The sequence below is a fragment of the Glandiceps talaboti genome, chromosome 19 (genome assembly GCF_964340395.1).
Source record: "Glandiceps talaboti chromosome 19, keGlaTala1.1, whole genome shotgun sequence".
In the NCBI taxonomy this organism is placed as follows: Eukaryota; Metazoa; Hemichordata; class Enteropneusta; family Spengelidae; genus Glandiceps; species Glandiceps talaboti.
Window position 1 is genome coordinate 3,817,450 of NC_135567.1, and position 20,473 is coordinate 3,837,922.

At 33.7% G+C, this 20,473-nt stretch overlaps 1 protein-coding gene across 1 annotated transcript in view; it reads right to left on the reverse strand.

Annotated features, from left to right (window-relative positions):
* Positions 1-20,473, reverse strand: part of LOC144450368 (uncharacterized) — a 67,273-nt gene that overhangs the window by 22,715 nt on the left and 24,085 nt on the right. The window contains exon 3 of the mRNA XM_078140972.1: positions 14,492-14,590. Coding sequence (XP_077997098.1) covers positions 14,492-14,590 — 99 coding nt within the window. The remainder of the gene's footprint in view (positions 1-14,491; positions 14,591-20,473) is intronic.

Genomic DNA, 20,473 nt, shown 5'->3' on the forward strand with positions numbered 1-20,473 from the left:
GGTGTTAATGTTATACCTGCTATATACAACATCATTTAAATGTTACTATGGGCACTATCTTGTTTCTCGGCATACAATTTCGCAATGCTCATTTACCTTCCCATCACCAGTGTTATTTTGGCATTATACGTCATTGCTTACCCGTTGCTATGGGCGTGGTCTTGTTGCTAAGGGCATTTACATATTCTACAATAATGTATATTCACTTGCCTACTCATCCTTGTTATAATTGTCAAGGAACCTATCATTTGACTGTTGCTTAGGGTGTGGTCATGGTTGCTAGGGCCAATGACATATTAAGTATGATACATTCACAATTTGCAGATTAACAGTAACACTTTCAGAATCATAACCAAATTTCATCTCTAGTAGTTTGAGAGGTAAAGTTCAATACCAAAATCACTGCATCATCTACAAGACAGACATACAAACAGACAGACAGACAGACAGACAGACAGACAGACAGGCATTTTACATTGAACCAAAGTGTAGTTCAGTGTTCAAGTTAGGTAGGCACGGTTTCCAAGCAACATCAAGGAGAGATTAATTCTAGTACCATTCACACACAATTGTTACATTGTGTTAAGTAACCCATACAAAATTTTAATAGTTTAATTGGATCAATAAAACAATAATCTATGTATACTCTTTTTGCCTGACTGGCATTTCAACTAAAAAAACAAGTTTTTTTAGCCCTAATTTCCACATTTCTAAAGAGATCATCATGATTGTAATTAATATCACCTGATCTGTACATCCCCAGAAACATCCTATTTCAGCGAAATCAACCGAAGTACTTTTGGAATTATAGACTTTTGACTAACCTTAATTTGCATATCACTGATGGGATCATCATGTCATGAACAAATCTAAATTTACACCCACTACATAACGTTCCCACCAAATTTCAGGCCAAGCTGCCCAGTAGTTTTGGAGTTTAAGTCTTTGGACTAAAAATCACATTTTTTCACTTAAAATGCACATCTCTGATGCAATCATTTTCATTTGAACAATTTTCCATCTAGACACAACAAGTAATGTCCCCGCCAAATACCAAACAAATCAGTCTGGCGGTTTTTTACTTTAAATCATTTACACACACATACACACACACACGCGAGCGTGCGAGGCGCACGTGCGCACGCACACACATACATACACACGCATTTCTCGATGACTCTAGCACCAATTAACCTAGTTCAGTTGTGCTAATAAAATTTTGTATCTTTAAACTGCATGGTGAATGGAGTTAAAATTTAGTAGGGATGGTTTCTGGAGGTGTTATTCTGCAGGTGTTGTTGAAAACATTTTGACACAATTGGTTCTAGCAATCATGTCCACGGCCTTAGCTATACAGTGATGCATATTAGCGTTTGGATGAAAGATCTTAAGAAGTTGAGTCATCCAACACAACTTATCGACATAGCAGACCACACCACAAGAAAATAATGGAACCAGCAGATTCTAAAGACTTGGGAGACAAACACGACATCTCATACTCCCAATATCATCAAACCACCACTGTCTACAAGGAGTAATTCTGAACGGTCCAACCGACCTGATGTCAAGGAAGCAACGTCATTATCACCTAAACCAATAGTTGCTACATCACACAAGTCACCAATGAAATCCAGAAGTGGCCATGTAATATAACCACCATCCTACTGGAAAGACTATGCAACTTAAGAATACTCAACATTTTGTGATGTTGTGATTGTAGGAAGGGATGTCATGGACAATGCACAGTCATGCATGCATGTCTGAAAGCAGGTCTCCAATATATTGTCCATTGTGTTTGTGGTGGTGACTGTTCTTAAGCATATCTGTCTTGTGATACATGTCTAGTACAATAGTAATAAATCACATAAACAGTTCTCCTGAGATCATTTAATACTCCATTATATACCAATAGAAGTGAAAAATGCATCACTGCAATCATTTAAATATAAATGTGTTACTTTAGATTTGACAGTGAATAGTATTAGAAAAATAACAATGTTAAACTTGTTTAATTTATTTATCTTCTCAAGCATTTCGAAAAATAAAAATACCGCCAATGGCATTGTAGCACAACTAATAGTTGGCTGTTGGTGTCGCTGTGGCCTTGTTGCTAGGCACATTTGCATACATTTTTGAATATTGATTAATTTGCCTACCCTTTCCAGTTTTAATATTTGCAATAAAAACCACCATTCAGCCATTGATATGGGCGTGGTCCTGTTGGTAGGCATATTTGCATACGTATTTTTGAATCCGTATTCACTTACTTACCTATACCTGTTGTTGTCTCTATGTGCTATATTGTGTTCTACACAGTTCTAGGACAAATGCCCCCACACAAATGCCCCCATAGGACAAATGCCCCGGACCTATCCCCCCCCCCCGGTAAACTGTCATTGCCTATGAATAGAGATTAAAAAAATCCAGATTTTGGGAGTACACTTAAAATATGGTTTTTATCACTTTTATTGTATAACGGATAAATAGACAGCAGATGTTCAAAAAATGTTGAATTCGACCAAATAAAGCATGCTTTGATTTTATCACTTTTTATTGTATTATTACCAAAAGTGTGCTTATAAAGTGATTTCGGGTGGTGTACTTATGTTAAAAATGACTTAACTCAAACACAGTCACTGTTATATACACACACATTTTATTTCAGACATTAGACTGAAATTGTGATGACAATAAAGACAAATACAAACAACAAAGTGTGATAAACATGGGATTTGATTTTTAAGTAAGGCAGTTAATAGAAATTACTTATGAGTAGAACTCTAGAATCTGCTTGCATAAATACTAAATATTACTATAATATTGAAAACTGGAGGTTGTGGACTTATTCCCCTAAAAATGCCAAGCACATGACAATTCTTGAAATCGGCAACAATTTGTGTAGAACTCTGGAATCTGATTGCATATTAAATACTAAGTGATAAAACCATATTTTTCATTTTAAATACACCGCCTGAAATCACGTGTTTCAATCGCACTATAGTAGAAATGCTAAGAAACCCTAAAAAACATGCATATTCACTTTCCTGTATGTACAATGTACTACAATTACTCTGTTTACAATTCACTTTCCTGTATGTACAATGTACTACAATTACTCTGTTTACAATTCACTTTCCTGTATGTACAATGTACTACAATTACTCTGTTTACAATTCACTTTCTTGTATGTACAATGTACTACAATTACTCTGTTTACAATTCACTTTCCTGTATGTGCAGTGTACTACAATTACTCTGTTTACAATTCACTTTCTTGTATGTACAATGTACTACAATTACTCTGTTTACAATTCACTTTCCTGTATGTGCAGTGTACTACAATTACTCTGTTTACAATTCACTTTCCTGTATGTACAGTGTACTACAATTACTCTGTTTACAATTCACTTTCTTGTATGTACAATGTACTACAATTACTCCGTTTACAATTCACTTTCCTGTATGTACAGTGTACTACAATTACTCTGTTTACAATTCACTTTCTTGTATGTACAATGTACTACAATTACTCTGTTTACAATTCACTTTCCTGTATGTGCAGTGTACTACAATTACTCTGTTTACAATTCACTTTCCTGTATGTACAATGTACTACAATTACTCTGTTTACAATTCACTTTCCTGTATGTACAATGTACTACAATTACTCTGTTTACAATTCACTTTCCTGTATGTACAATGTACTACAATTACTCTGTTTACAATTCACTTTCCTGTATGTACAATGTACTACAATTACTCTGTTTACAATTCACTTTCCTGTATGTACAGTGTACTACAATTACTCTGTTTACAATTCACTTTCTTGTATGTACAATGTACTACAATTACTCTGTTTACAATTCACTTTCCTGTATGTACAGTGTACTACAATTACTCTGTTTACAATTCACTTTCTTGTATGTACAATGTACTACAATTACTCTGTTTAAAATTCACTTTCCTGTATGTACAGTGTACTACAATTACTCTGTTTACAATTCACTTTCCTGTATGTACAATGTACTACAATTACTCTGTTTACAATTCACTTTCTTGTATGTACAATGTACTACAATTACTCTGTTTACAATTCACTTTCCTGTATGTGCAGTGTACTACAATTACTCTGTTTACAATTCACTTTCTTGTATGTACAATGTACTACAATTACTCTGTTTAAAATTCACTTTCCTGTATGTGCAGTGTACTACAATTACTCTGTTTACAATTCACTTTCCTGTATGTACAATGTACTACAATTACTCTGTTTACAATTCACTTTCCTGTATGTACAGTGTACTACAATTACTCTGTTTACAATTCACTTTCCTGTATGTACAATGTACTACAATTACTCTGTTTACAATTCACTTTCCTGTATGTACAGTGTACTACAATTACTCTGTTTACAATTCACTTTCCTGTATGTGCAGTGTACTACAATTACTCTGTTTACAATTCACTTTCCTGTATGTACAGTGTACTACAATTACTCTGTTTACAATTCACTTTCCTGTATGTACAATGTACTACAATTACTCTGTTTACAATTCACTTTCCTGTCTGTACAGTGTACTGCAATTACTCTGTTTACAATTCACTTTCCTGTATGTGCAGTGTACTACAATTACTCTGTTTACAATTCACTTTCCTGTATGTACAATGTACTACAATTACTCTGTTTACAATTCACTTTCCTGTATGTGCAGTGTACTACAATTACTCTGTTTACAATTCACTTTCCTGTATGTACAGTGTACTACAATTACTCTGTTTACAATTCACTTTCCTGTATGTACAGTGTACTACAATTACTCTGTTTACAATTCACTTTCCTGTATGTACAATGTACTACAATTACTCTGTTTACAATTCACTTTCCTGTATGTACAATGTACTACAATTACTCTGTTTACAATTCACTTTCCTGTATGTACAATGTACTACAATTACTCTGTTTACAATTCACTTTCTGTATGTACAATGTACTACAATTACTCTGTTTACAATTCACTTTCCTGTATGTACAGTGTACTACAATTACTCTGTTTACAATTCACTTTCCTGTATGTACAATGTACTACAATTACTCTGTTTACAATTCACTTTCCTGTATGTACAGTGTACTACAATTACTCTGTTTACAATTCACTTCTTGTATGTACAATGTACTACAATTACTCTGTTTACAATTCACTTTCCTGTATGTGCAGTGTACTACAATTACTCTGTTTACAATTCACTTTCCTGTATGTACAATGTACTACAATTACTCTGTTTACAATTCACTTTCCTGTATGTACAATGTACTACAATTACTCTGTTTACAATTCACTTTCCTGTATGTACAATGTACTACAATTACTCTGTTTACAATTTTTTCAGTGTTCTGCAGAAATAGACTTGGTCTGTGTATTTTACATTTTTTAGAAAATAGCGCCAATGGTGTTGTAGCACAACTGTATTTAGCTGCTATGGGGGTGGTCTTGTTGCTAGGCATTTTTGCATACATTTTTGGAACCTTTATTAACTTGCCTCAGCCCTTCCAACTTTTCATCTTTCCAATATAAACCATTATTTAGTTGTTGCTATGGGCCGGGCATGGTCTTTTTGCTAGATATATCTGCATACATATTTGAATCTGCATTCACTTACCTACCAATCCCTGTTGTTATCTTTGCAGTATGCATCATTTCACTGTTTCTAAGGGCATGGTCATGGTTGCTAGGGTAAATTTCCTCATAATGTTTTCAACCATAACTGAAGAATAACATTTCCAGAAACATCTCCACTAAGTTTCAACTCATTCACCTTGCAATTTCAGTTTCAAGATACATTTGTAAGTTTTCACCAAAATCGACATTTTTAGACCTAATTTTCACATCATTGATGGGATCATCATGTTTTGACCAATTCTTAATATAAACACACTGAAAAATGTTCCAATCAATTTCAGCCCAATATCCTCAGCCGTTTTGGAATTAAAGATTTTTGATAAAAAAATACACATTTTAGACCTTATTATCACATCACTGATGAGCTCATCATGTTATGAACAATTCTTAGTTTAAACAACACTACGAATGTTCCCATCAAATTGGACACCAATCTGCCCAGTAACACACACACACACACACACACACACACACACACTTTGCCATGCCTGTAGCACTACTGAACCTAAGAAGCTCAGTTATGCTAAACAAGATTTGCTAAAAAGATGGTACATTTTTTTTAACAAATACTAACAAAATACCAATTTCTCATCCATACAGGATTAGTTATGTTATGTACAAAGTGTTTTTCAGCAATCATTATGAACATCAGATCACAAACAAATCTTCATATAATTCCTGATTATTGACATTAAAACTACACTAGCTCTATTTTTTCTAATCAAAACAATCAACAATATATATGTATAAATCTGTTGAATAACTTATCAAATGAGATTGCACTTGTTAATTTGTGGGTAATCAAATCTGTATGCTATAATAACGTTGGCGGTGCTGATATATGGTCTAGACCATCAAATACTGTAATTGTATTTTATTCTGTGCAAACTTATACATATATGTACACACAGATGTTTACGTACATACACATGATTCATTATACTTCGGGGTGTCAAAAATAGCAGCAATGGCATTGTAGCACAACTGTATTTAGCCGTTTCTATGGACGTGGTCTAGTTGCTAGGCATATTTGCATAAATTTTTTGAATCTGCATTTGTTTACCTACCATCCCTGTTGTTATCTTTGTAATATGCATCGTTATTTCACTTTTGCTAAGGGCGTGGTTATGGTTGCTAGGGCCAAATGTTTAAAAATGTTTTCAACAATAACTGCAGAATAACACATAGAAACATCCCCAACATGTTTCAACCCCATTCACCAAGTAGTTTCAAGATGTAAGCTTTTGAGCAAAATTGACATTTTTAGACCTAATTTGCATATTGCTAATGGGATTATCATGTTGTGAATACACTTTCATCTACACATTACCAGATGCCTCCCCATTAAATTTCAGCCCAATCTGCTAGGTATTTTAGAATGATAGATTTTTGACAATCTGCTGTTGTTTATGAATTATAGATTTTTGATCAAAAAGACACAGTTTCATGCCTAATTTGCATATCACTGATGGGATCATCATGTCGTTAACAATTCTTAATCTAAACACCTTTAACAACATTCCAACCAAATTTCAGACCGATCTGCACTGTAGCTTTGGAGTTTATGTTTTTTTACCAAAAATCTGATTTGTTGACCCAAATCAAAAACTAGTGGTACGATCAGTTTGACTTGAACAATTTCCCAACTAGACACCCAAGGTAATGGACCCACCAAATATCATGGCAATTGGTCAAGCAGTTTTTGACTTTAAATTGTTTACATCCACACACACAAACACCCAGACAGACAGACAGACAGACAGACAGACAGACAGACACACACACACACACACAGACAGACAGACAGACAGACAGTCAGACAGACAGACAGACAGACAGACAGACAGACAGATACTTTGCCATGCCTATAGCACTACTGAACCTTATCAGTTCAGTTGTGCTAAAAATTGACTCTGTTGCAGCTAGTGCAGATTTAAGCAAGGTATGTTGCTAAGGATTATGATAGAACCCCATGACATGTGAGTACAAGTGTGGTATACTCAGAGTATTTGTATGAGTGCTTGCAGTGTTCTCTGCAGCAGTACTGCAATGTCATACACGTATTTAACATTGATGGTGTTCGGAGTCCCCTTCCCCCTCTTTCTAATTTGCAGATCACTAATGAGATCACCATGATGGTGCTTGAGATTTCTGCACATGCAGATCCCTACATTCCCTTGAAATTTAAGCTTAATCTGCTAGAAAAAAGACATTTTTAGCCCTAATTTGCATATTATTGATGGAATCATCATGTGAAGAATTCTTAATGTAACCACCTTTAAGAATGTTCCCACCAAATTTTAGACCTATCTGCCTAGTAGTTTTTGAGTTTAAGTTTTTTCACAAAAATCACATTTTTTACCCAAATCACAGCAGTGATGAGATCATTTTGACCTGAACAATTTCCCAACTAGAAACCCAAGGTAATGGACTCACCAAATATCATGGCAATCAGTTCAGTAGTTTTTGACTTTAAGTTGTTTACACATACACACACACAAACACACACACAGACACACACTCAGAGAGACAGAGACAGACAGACAGACAGACAGACAGACAGACAGGCAGGCAGACACTTAAATAGCACTATTGAACCTTATCAGTTCAGTTATGCTAAAAATTTTAATGAGTGTTCTTTAGCACTTGAGCAGATTGTTTTAATTTTCGATCAATCATTCTCTTTATTTCAGTTAGTAGAGAAGTAACAAAGAGTATTGAATTCAAAGGAAGATATAAATTGTTGGGAAGAGGTTGGCTCAGATAGGATGTCAAAAGGAGAAGGCAAGACCTGTGGTGTCAGTATCATCAATGTGTATTAATCACGATGGAGAATCTACCTGTAGGTGTTTGTTAAATTAACCAAAACTTTGGATGAAAGACTTAATAAAAAGGACTATAATAATAAATCACAACAGACACAATTGTTGAAAGGTTTGTCTCTGACAGAGTGTGATCTAAAAGTGTTGACTAGGACTACATGAAAGATATCGTATCCCTGTATTGACAGATAATACTAATACCTACATCCTAACAACACAACACGTTGAATATACCATATACTGGACTGTTCTAATTTAACTTGTTTCATCAGTGGCTTAGTCTAGTTCCTATACAGTATCTTTATGATTTATACCTTCACTCACAGTATAGTGAAGGCTCTGACGAAAGATGTTAATTATGGCTCAACCTCATTGTGAGTAAAACATGAACAGCACATACAACTAGTAATAAAGGGGTGTCATCACTGCTCATTAAATATTAATTTGGTACTGTTTTTACAATGTCCAATGTCCAACCAGGACTCCACCGCAGGTATGTTTAAAGTAAATCGTGGGGGACGCAACAACATAATCCTGTTTATATGAATGCTGTATGAGGGAACACAGGAATGTGTGCTGATTGAGGGACTTTGACCAGACTGTGGTTAGGGTTTGAAACCATAATTTGGCATCCAGACTATCAGTGGGTTTGACTCCACAAATTTCCTTTCAATTAGTTTTGCCTTTTAATACTATATACAATGGGATCTAATTATTAATATCATCCATATCAAGTGTAAAATAACACCACTTTAATTGTAAGGTTAGCATGTGGACCTTCTAACTGTAGTCCATTTGTAAACAATGTTGTCACAGCTAACAGTGTAATGAGATTGTCCCAACTGTAATTATCAATAACTGTAAGTGAGATATCCATGTCTTATTACATATGTGTTTAATAACTGGTGTTTCATGACAATTGAACATTTTACTTCACACTGACAACACTATTTACAGACTTATTACATTTAGAGATAGCGTACCTCACTGGGATACTAATTAAAATAAATGTAACTAGTGCATTTGTACACTTGATATGGGATGTCATAAACGATTGCGACTAGCAGTGAAAAACTTTGGTCTGATGTTAAGTTTTGTAATTTCTGAAAATATTGGAAATTAAAGACAAGTCGCATAGAAGTCATGTTGAGATTGTAGGAACATACAAAATTGTTTCATCATTATTTGGGGGAAAATATTGTTTATTGAAGTTAGCCAAAGTTAAACTTATTGAATTAAAGGTCGTTCATTAAACTGACATTGATCTTTTGGCTTCTAAGAATATCTATATCTTAGCATGTATTCAAATTGTAATTATGACAACATGATTAGCAAATGTGGATAACAATCTGAGGCTACGTTTTCCCTGTGAATGGACTAGAAAAGCTGTGTAAATGGCAAAAATACAGACTTGTGCTGTTCTGTTTGCTGATAATATGTAGGGGTGAGGTTTTGAAATCATTACATAAAAAATCTAGAATATAACCTTGATAGAAAAATATATAAAAATAACTTGTCAATTGCATTGCCACTTGTAGTATTACTAATATTATAGTATTGATATGTGTAAAACAAACAGTCTTTAAACTCAGCTAACCCCTGTTTATCAGAAATAATTGCACACAGGAATCATTGAGTTTTATTGTATCACACCATATGACTATGTGCCAATCATTCAGTTTAGGGAGGTTATGATATTTTGTGATAGCAGACGGCATCACTGACAAATGAGTCTGGACACTTATTCCTTCAGGGTGGCAGACATTACCCTCCCCTGCTCCACCCACAAAAGACACATTTTTATGCTCTAATTTGCATATCACTGATAAAATCAGCATATCATCAGTACTTCTAAATCTAAACACTCCTAAGTACGTTCCCACCAGACCTAATTTGCATATCACTGATAGGACCATCACTTCATCAGCAATTCTTAAATTAACACCCCTAATCTTACTCCTATCACATTGCAGGTTAATCTGCTCAGTAGTTTTGGTATTATAGATTTTTGACCCAAACCACACATCTCTGATGCAATCATTTTCATTTGAACATCTACATGCCCTATGTAATGTCCCATCAAATATCAAGGAAATCAGTCTTTCAAAAAATCTTTATTATGAGTTGTCTGTATTACCTCTTTTTTGACTTATAGAATCAATATATTGTTTTAACCATGATACCATTGGTATCTACAACTATAGATTTCTATATACCAAACTGTTCCCATTTTACTTCTGTAAGACCCACTCCTCTCCTCACAACTGACAATTCATTTACTATATGTCATATGGTTGTCAATGTCAGCAGTGATTTGATGACATGGTCTGATATTATGATACCAAACCCAACACCTAAACCATTAATTTATGGCAACACTGGACTGTTCATTACCATGGTTACACGGATGATATAGTAAAAGTGAACTTGTTTTGATCATTTCATAACCATAGCTTATAACAATGTAAAGTACAGTGTCTACAATCAAAATAATATTAATTTAATTTTTGAGTGGTCACTAAATGCCAACCTACAGGTTATTTCACAAGTAGTTTGCATATGATGTGGAGTGATAGGATGCCAAAATCACAAAATAATGCTAAACTACACAACATAGTTAGTCAAAGTAAAATGTGACCCTCCCCTATCCCATTTTCTAAAATATGGTCTTTCTCCAACAATTGATTTGTAAAGGTTGACCCCCCCCCCCATTCCTCCTCCTCCTAATTCCCCCTGGCTATACCCCCCCCCTTTAATTACTGAAGGCTTCCTAATTTAACTTGTTCCATCAGTGCATTTGACGCCATGTTTATATAAATAAATTTCACTTTTTAAAACTATATACAATGGAATCCAGTTGTCCTGAAACACAGTATTCTGTCGACAAAAATAATATTCATATTGCTACATTTTACTGTCAGTCACAGCAAAAATCCTACCAACATTACTACTTGTGGTACATTTCTTTCTATGAGATACCAGTATTTAAGCAGATCATCACCAACTAAGTATATATTGTTACTCCATGTATATTGACAATCTAAGACATTGGTAACCTATGCAAAAAAACATGTAGCAATGTTGATAACATTTTGGTTCTCTACATTGTAGATGATGAAATGTAGTAATTCTAGTATAAATGTTGACATCCTAGATGATAAATTTGTAGCATAGTAAGATTTTGTGTTGAACCACACATTGTTCTGTTTTAGGTTAACTGGTTTCTATTGTAACTTAAGACATTGTACAATTTTGATGAATGTCTTTGTCAGAACATATAACTGATGACATTCAGTTCACAATTCTAAAAGTTGTCCACAAAACAATACTTAGTGTAAATTGTGTATCCTCACTCACTACCTCTACATGTTATTAATGATGTGTCATCAACATGTTCCCTCACAACACTTTTTGACATCAGGATTTACCTAAAGCAAATGTACAGTTAGTTCCCCTCATGTTTGCTGCTGACAACTGTATGGCATATAGTAAATAAATTGTCAGTTGTGAGGAGAGAATTTGGTCTTACAGAAGTGACTGGCTTTGAATCTGCAGGTTGCAGGTTTGAGCCCCATCGCTGCTGTTTGTTTCTGAGTGGCTAAAGTCCTTGGGCAAGATTTGAACCGTGCATGTGCTTCAATCAACCCAGCTGTCTAATTGGGGACCTGGTAGGATAGAGGTTGCAGTTTGAATGCTTTAAACCTGTGCACTTATAAAGGCTGTAATGAAATGTATGCTCCCCAGGGAGTTGAGGAAGTATAAAGGGCCGTTGTGTCGCTATAGATCCATGCTAGGGGTAATAAATGCTAGGGGTAATAAAAGCGAGAAACAATCGTGTATTGTGTAATAGATACAGTTTAGGTATTTGTTAATATGTATTACTGATTAGGTACCCTCCCATCCCCTATGACACGGAATGGAGACATGTTTTAACAGGAATTAGTTGCAACAAATATTTACCTCTGTGATTGAATGTAGAAATGGTTTAAAACAAATTAGTGACAACAAAGTGATACTAAAGAGTGTGTCAGTCACATAAAGGAAATGACTGGATTTTGGTAATTGAATGGGAAATTAAAATTCATGGTCAAAAGTCGAGATCTGAAAAGTAAGTTTACACCAACTACATTGTAATGTAGGGATAAACTCTTAAAGTTGAATGAAGTCTCCACATATTAAAGCTTTTGACTTTTGCAGTAAATCATGATTGTCCATGTATATTCATTAAAAGTTACATAAACACCAAAAGTAATGCATGCACACTTCATTTCTCTGCTTCTCTTGTTCTACATTACATTATTTTTAAACATACATGCTACAGACTCTATGCAAAACACAGTTTGATTTTGATAATTCAACTAACAGGTCAGGGTCAAAGGTCACTTTCTTTCAACAGAACTTGCAAGTGATTATATGGGCTTACACACTTGAATGGATGTTCTTTGTATTGAAGTTTTTACGTTATGCAACTTAATATATTGATTTATTACTCAAAATATGGCCACCATTCATTAAAAAGTTATATGAGCACTATAAAAATTATCCTTGTGTATATTTGTCTTCTGCTATATTAACGATGGACTTGATTTAAAAGAAACTGGCAACAAATAAATATGACAAAGTGATAGTTGTGTAATAGGCAATAAATGGCTGAATTTTGATAATTGACCTTGAAGGTTATCAAGGTGAAAGGTCAATATCTTAAAAGAAAGCTTGTACCTGATAATAAAAGGGGTAGACACTTGAATGGAGTCTCTATGTATGATAGTTTTTAGTTATGTCATAAATATTGATTTTAAACTACTAATATGGTTGCCATTCAATCAAATTTGCATATGTTGCAAATAAAGTGATGTGTGTATGTACCATATGACCTGTCATATTTTTGGCAGGTTTGAAAGAAATTGGACATGTCATCTCTGAGAAATAACATATTACAGATGCACGGTCAATAGGATTGATGGACAGACAGACGGATGAAGGGAGGGATGAATACATGTACAGACTGCCGGACGGATGGAATCCACTCTAATAGCCCCCCTTCACAGGACTGCATATAAGGATGGCACCTTCGGCTGTATGTAAAATATTGACATCACAAATTGCAAAGTGGTTATTTAATTGTTTCATACTGTAAACTGTTTTATACAACAAAATAAAATTATACAAAATGCTGTTTTGTATACTTCTTTATTCAGAGGTAGGTCAGAATATCATCCCTTGGCCACGTTTTGGGATGATATCATGACCATACTGACAGAGTGTGAAATATTTGGCAGCATTGCAGAAATTACATGAGAGACCAAGTTGAGTGTATATTTCTGCTATCCTTTCAAAAGATTGTGTGGTTGTATATATCTCCCATCCCCCTAAAATATCATGCACCCTAATTTGATGTTGATCTCTAAAATATTAATCTGTGAAACCATTGTTCACAAAAGCTGTTGCTAGGTACATTTGCATACATCTTTAGAATATTTATTCATTTGTCTATTAATCCCTGTCCCCACCCCTAAAATATCCCCCAACAAGTTTTTGTGAAAGCAGCCTTAATATCAAATTGTAAGCTTTATTGAAAAGAAGTATCATCCAAACACACAAACAGACCTAGTAGAAGTGAGTCACCAATGCAATGGTTGTGAGTTGTGTGTTTCTGAACTTTCTTTTATGTCTGTTCATATTGCTTGAATTAGTTGTAAATTAACTTTGAATAAACAAGGGTAATCCCCTAGGCTAATCACATCTCTAGTCTGTTACAAAAACATGTCAAAATATAACTCTATAGAATTTCTATAGTTTTCTACAAAATATCTATAAAATCTTTTTGTAAGGGGAGCTGATTTTTTTATGAAAATATGCCGGTACTTACCTGATATCAAGTTAAATTATTGTAAAAATATTCTCTGAAAAAATCAATTGACCTCACATTGGGATGTGTGTATATGTCACAGAGTAGATAAATAAGATATTAGTCATCTAAAATCAACTTACGTCATTAGCAGCATTTACTTGGGCCCCAGCTTCCAGCAACAATTTACAGATATCCAAATGCCCGTTCTCAGCTCCATAATGTAGACTTGTCTTCCTGTCCTATAATTAAAAGACACATTATGTATTAATCCTCCTGTTATAATATTGCAATGTATTATATCAATAATATGTGTAAAATTACTTGAAATGTTTCCCAAGTCTCATTATTATTATATAGTTTGGTTGATGTTCACATAGAAAAAACTATGTATTTAAAATTTGACGTTATTTGTATTTATTACATGTAATTTGTACTGTAAAAGTATTTATTTTGATAAAATACCTGGGTGGGTGGGTGGGGGGGGGCGGGGGTAACCGGAACCAAACAATTATTTTTATTTGGCCTCATCCTCATGTACATCCTGTACTACACAATGCATATATTACAAATCTATCTGTGTAAGACTGAGACAGTGAGAATGAAATGAAACAATCCAGTAGTAGTAGTAGTAGTAGTACTAACAGAATGACATGATAAACTACACCTCAAGAAGTGTTTTTCTAAAGAACTACTGATATATACCCAGGCATTTTATTGGGGGTTCCATTATTTATTTCAAGATATCATAACTTTACTCGATTAAGGCCCCTATTTTCCAGCAAAATGAATGCACATGATACTAGCGATATGCAACTCTATGAAATTTTACTATATTAAGACCTCAATTACTGGGGTTTCCATAAAAATTTATGTACACAATACTAGTATGCAACTCTATGTAAATTTTACCAGATGTCCCCCATCTTGTTTATGCACATTTGCTGCATAGAGATTTGGTTATCTTTTCGCTACATTACTTGACTGTCTGGAAACCATGGTAACAAAAATGGGGAAATGTCACAAAACTGGCAGAGTTTTCCATATATTTTACCATGGCAATATATTCGTTGGCGAGTGTATGTCAATTATAGCAACCGTATGTCTTATGATGTTTTCCACCTGACCAACCAACCAACCAACCATTCCTGCCATGTCTCACATCACTCATCTTAATTCATACCCTGCTGTATATAGGTTACATAGGTTGACAACCCCCTGCATAGATACTATGATGAATACAAGACAGTGCCAACATGTTCTCCTGAATGGCTAGTAGATGGCTTTACAAACTATCAATACCTGTTTGGGGGCCAGCGACCAATTTTACAGGTCACCTATACTTTTCATCACTTCCCAAGGGAATAGAAAAATTATTCTGTGTATAATAACTAACAAAAAGCCAGTATGCATGTCTATTTGACCTTTGACCTATTATCTCATTTGACCTTTGACCTTATCAGTTGTATGTTTCGTACACAACTTTACATGTTTTGTCTATACATATATAGTAAACAGCTGACTGTCTAACTTCACTAAGTGACCGTCCATGTAATTTTAGTTCAAATAAAATGTTTTAATATTTCATAGGTATTTGATTAGCCTGTGATCAGAAGGGGTTATTAATCTTAACTTGGGGGAGGGGGTTATTAATTTTAACTTGAGGGAGTGGTAGGGTATTTATTCTGGATACAAATACCATATTATTTTTAGTACATGAATGATATCATACATTAGGTGGAACAATACATACTTTGTTTATATCAGACACTTTCATTAATTATTAAAACTAACCAGCCAATGAATGTATTATTTTTTACAAATTGAATTATTGCGTATTTATTGAAATGTAAACTGTAGACAGGATTATCTATGATTGCATTTGATAGCCTTGAATTAGTTTTAATAAATCACCAATTAATTATTGAAATTACAGTACAGTATGGGTATGTGACTAGTGTACCAAATAAGGTTGAACAGTGTGTTTGTGTCTATCTGTCTGTCTGTCTGTGTGTCTGTCTGTCCACAGGGAGCTCAGGCTCAGTTAGTTTTGTTTACAAATATAAACAAACAAGTAATCAAACAAACAAATAAACAAAACACAAACAAGTAAAAACAAACACACAAACAAACAAATAAACAAGTAAACAAAGAAATAACCAAAACAAGTAAACAAACAAACAAACAAACAAACAAACAAACAAACAAACAGGTAAACAAATAAACAAAATAAAACGACAAATGAGTAGATACATACATGAGTAAACGACAACAAACCAACGAACAAACACCCCACCCCCACCCCCCCGAAATGGTCACATCTGGAAATAACCCACAAGGGTTGAGACTGATCAAGTACTATGAGTACTATTATAATTTTCATATCCTGGAAAAAATGACGTAAATTGACTTCAGCTCAGTCAAAAATCCACCTCGCTAGAACAAATATGCTTAGAACTCACATTTTACCAGGCGAAATTGACAATAAAATGAACAACGACGGTGAAGTACCTTTTAGTGATCATAAATGACTGGAAAGAATTCAACCTATTTTACAAAAGTTCAATGATACTGTACTGTACACTGGCAATACAATGTATGTCAATAATAAATAAAATTATATGGGAGACAATTTCAGGAGATAACTTGGTTATGGAGTGAACCATTCATTGCATTATTTTGAAGAGGATATTTTATTTTTCCATATTTTTTTTTTAATTTGATACTTTTAATTCCACATTATAGTTTACTTTAATACAAAGGTAACAACACTCTGAAATTTCTACTTTATAGTTACCATAGTTACCAAGAATGTTGAATAAATGGTTATTAATTTGAAAGGAAAATAGATCTCGTCTGTTTTATTTGTTGTCACAGTTTACCCCTAAAGTTAACATGCAGACAGACAGACTGACAGACACAATTATACATACATACATACATACATACATACATACATACATACATACATACATACATATACATACATATACATACATACATACATACATACATACATACATAGCATACATACATACATATGCATGCATGCACGCACGCATACATACACACATACATACATACATACATACATACATACATACATACATACATACATACATACATGATTGTACATACATACATACATACATACATACATACATACATACATACATACATACATACATACAAATGTACATACATACATACATACATACATACATACATACATACATACATACATACATACATGTGTACATACATACATACAGACAAATATACATACAGACAAATACACACACACACACACACACACTATCCTCTGTACAAGTGAATGTGTCTACTATTCTCTACATAGTCTATACCTAGGCTACCATATTGGTTCATTATCCATACATCAGATATGATTATATCATATCAACTACAAATACTGTATGAGTCATATCTTAACAAAATTACATTTACAACATCAGGGGAAATAAATATCTGGTTGCTATGAATATATTCACAAAGTCTATTTTAATATCTGTAACTTACAAATATAAACAGGGGTACCGGTACATAGCGTAAACTTGTGATTTTGTCAACAATTGACTTCATCATTAGAAGCAATTTACTTTGAAAAAAATATGAAATGTAGAAACTGACATTTGCTGAGTACAGAGGTTTTGTATTATTGAAGAACCCAATATAGGCATGCTTTCTTTAGGGGATGGCCAACTTCATTCCATAAAAGGGATGTGCTACCTTGGTGACACAAGTACTCATTTGAAGCATAATTATGAATACAATAATACAAACATTTCTGATTAAGTTCTCAATAAATAAAGGTTTTACTTGATATATTTTGAATTATCGTAAGATGACATTATCCTTGCATACTTTCACCATGTGGTGTTCAACTTGAAGAGTATGTTTATTGATACTGTAACTATAATAAGTCTCCAACAGCAAAGCTGAAGGGGCTAATTAGTCAGGATGCCAAGGTCCTAAAAGTGGCTTAAAACAAGAGTTACCTTACATGGTTTGAAGTACAATTTTTGACATCATTTGACAATATTCTATCAGTATCCACAATACATACATACATACATACATACATACATACATACATACATACATACATACATACATACACACAAACACACACACACACACATACATACATACATACATACATACATACATACATACAAACATACATACATACATACACACACACATACATACATACATACATACATACATACATACATACACACAAACACACACACACACACACACACATACATACATACATACATACATACATACATACATACATACATACATACATACATACATACACACACACATACATACAGTACATACATACATACATACATACATACATACATACATACATACATACATACATACATACATACATTCAGTCAGTCAGTCACAAGAAACATAACAATGATTATCTAGTTTTACGAGAGGTATTCTGTGTCAATATGATACCCCTCCACTGCAACGACGATATTTGTATTGCACATAATGGTATGAGAGTGACTACAAATTGAAGAATGTAAGCTGATAATATTATGATAATAAGTTTATAATACTCATTACAAACACATTTACCAGATAAATACTTATATAAATAACTAACGGGACAGGGGAAATGAAAATAGTTGTCAAGCAACTAATCTAGTCCAGCCCCGATAAATACATTTAACAATGAATATGATCTGGGCACATCCAATATGATACAATAAATCTGGGATTCCAAAACTTACAAATACATACATTTGTCCATTGGGCCAACTAAAAGGTCACTGACACCCCCCCCCCCCCATTTGTAAAACCGAAAACAAGCTGAACACCTTTTTAACTCTAAAAAGTCAATTTTGAATGTTAACTCAATTGTCTATTAATCCCTGTTGTAATCTTTGCAATATATGTGATCATTTGGCTGTTGCTATGGGTGTGGTCTTGTTGCTAGGCACATTTGCATACATTTTTTGAATGTTTATTCATTTGTCTAAGAACCCTGTTCTCTGTGAAATACACCACCATTGGTTGTTGCTATGGGCGTGGTCATGGTTGCTAGGGAATTTGCATACATTTTTTGAATGTTTACTCACTTGCCTACCAGATGATGTTGTTATTTGACCAAAATATACTGCCATTTGGTTGTTGCTAAGTGCGTAGTCATGGTTTTAGGGCCAATTTTGTGAAAATATTTTGAGGAAAATCCGCAGAATAACACTTTCAGAAACACCTCACCAAGTTTTAGACTCATTGACCAAGTACTTTTAGATATAACTTTTTGATCAAAAATGAACATTTTTACACCTAATTTGCATATCACTCATGGAATCATTGTATGCTTAATATTTCTTCATCCTTACATCCCTAGATAAGATAAGATAAGATAAGATAAGATAACACTTTATTTTAGCCGTTTAGAAAATTTTACATTTCTAATTTGGTATTTAAACAAAATAAAGTTAATAATGATCTATGAAATATAAATATTAAAGTATACAGTAGTTCTAGTGTGTGTCTATTGACTACATGTATCATCCAGGTATATGTAGAGAGCGGTTATAATATCCTTATGTTTTGATTGTAGTATATATCTAAATTGCTCTCCTCTATCTAAGTTTATAAAGTTTGAGTTGAGGGTAGTGATAATACTAAACATTTTTTCTCTTTGTTTTGTATATAATTTACAATGAATTAGATGATGTCTTTCATCTTCTATTTCTTTACAATGTGTACATAGTCTGTCTTCTACTGGTGTTTTTGGTTTTGTATATCTACCCTTCTCAATGGCAAGTTGATGGCAACTTAATCTAAATTTGGCTATTGTTTTGATGTGTTGTTTATTGTTCATTACTTTAATGTATTCTTCTTGTTCCAGGGAATTTTTGAAGTTGTTGTATGTACGTAACTTAGAGTTTTCCCTTTTGTTATTTTCATTCCATTGATTGATATAATATTGTCTAATTGAGTTGTATAGTTCTTGTTTTGTTAAATTGTTGATATTCTTGCTGTTATATAATTGTATATTGTGTTCAAAGGTAGTTAGCCATGAACCTGTGTAATCATTGTTCTCCATGTCATTCATTGCATAA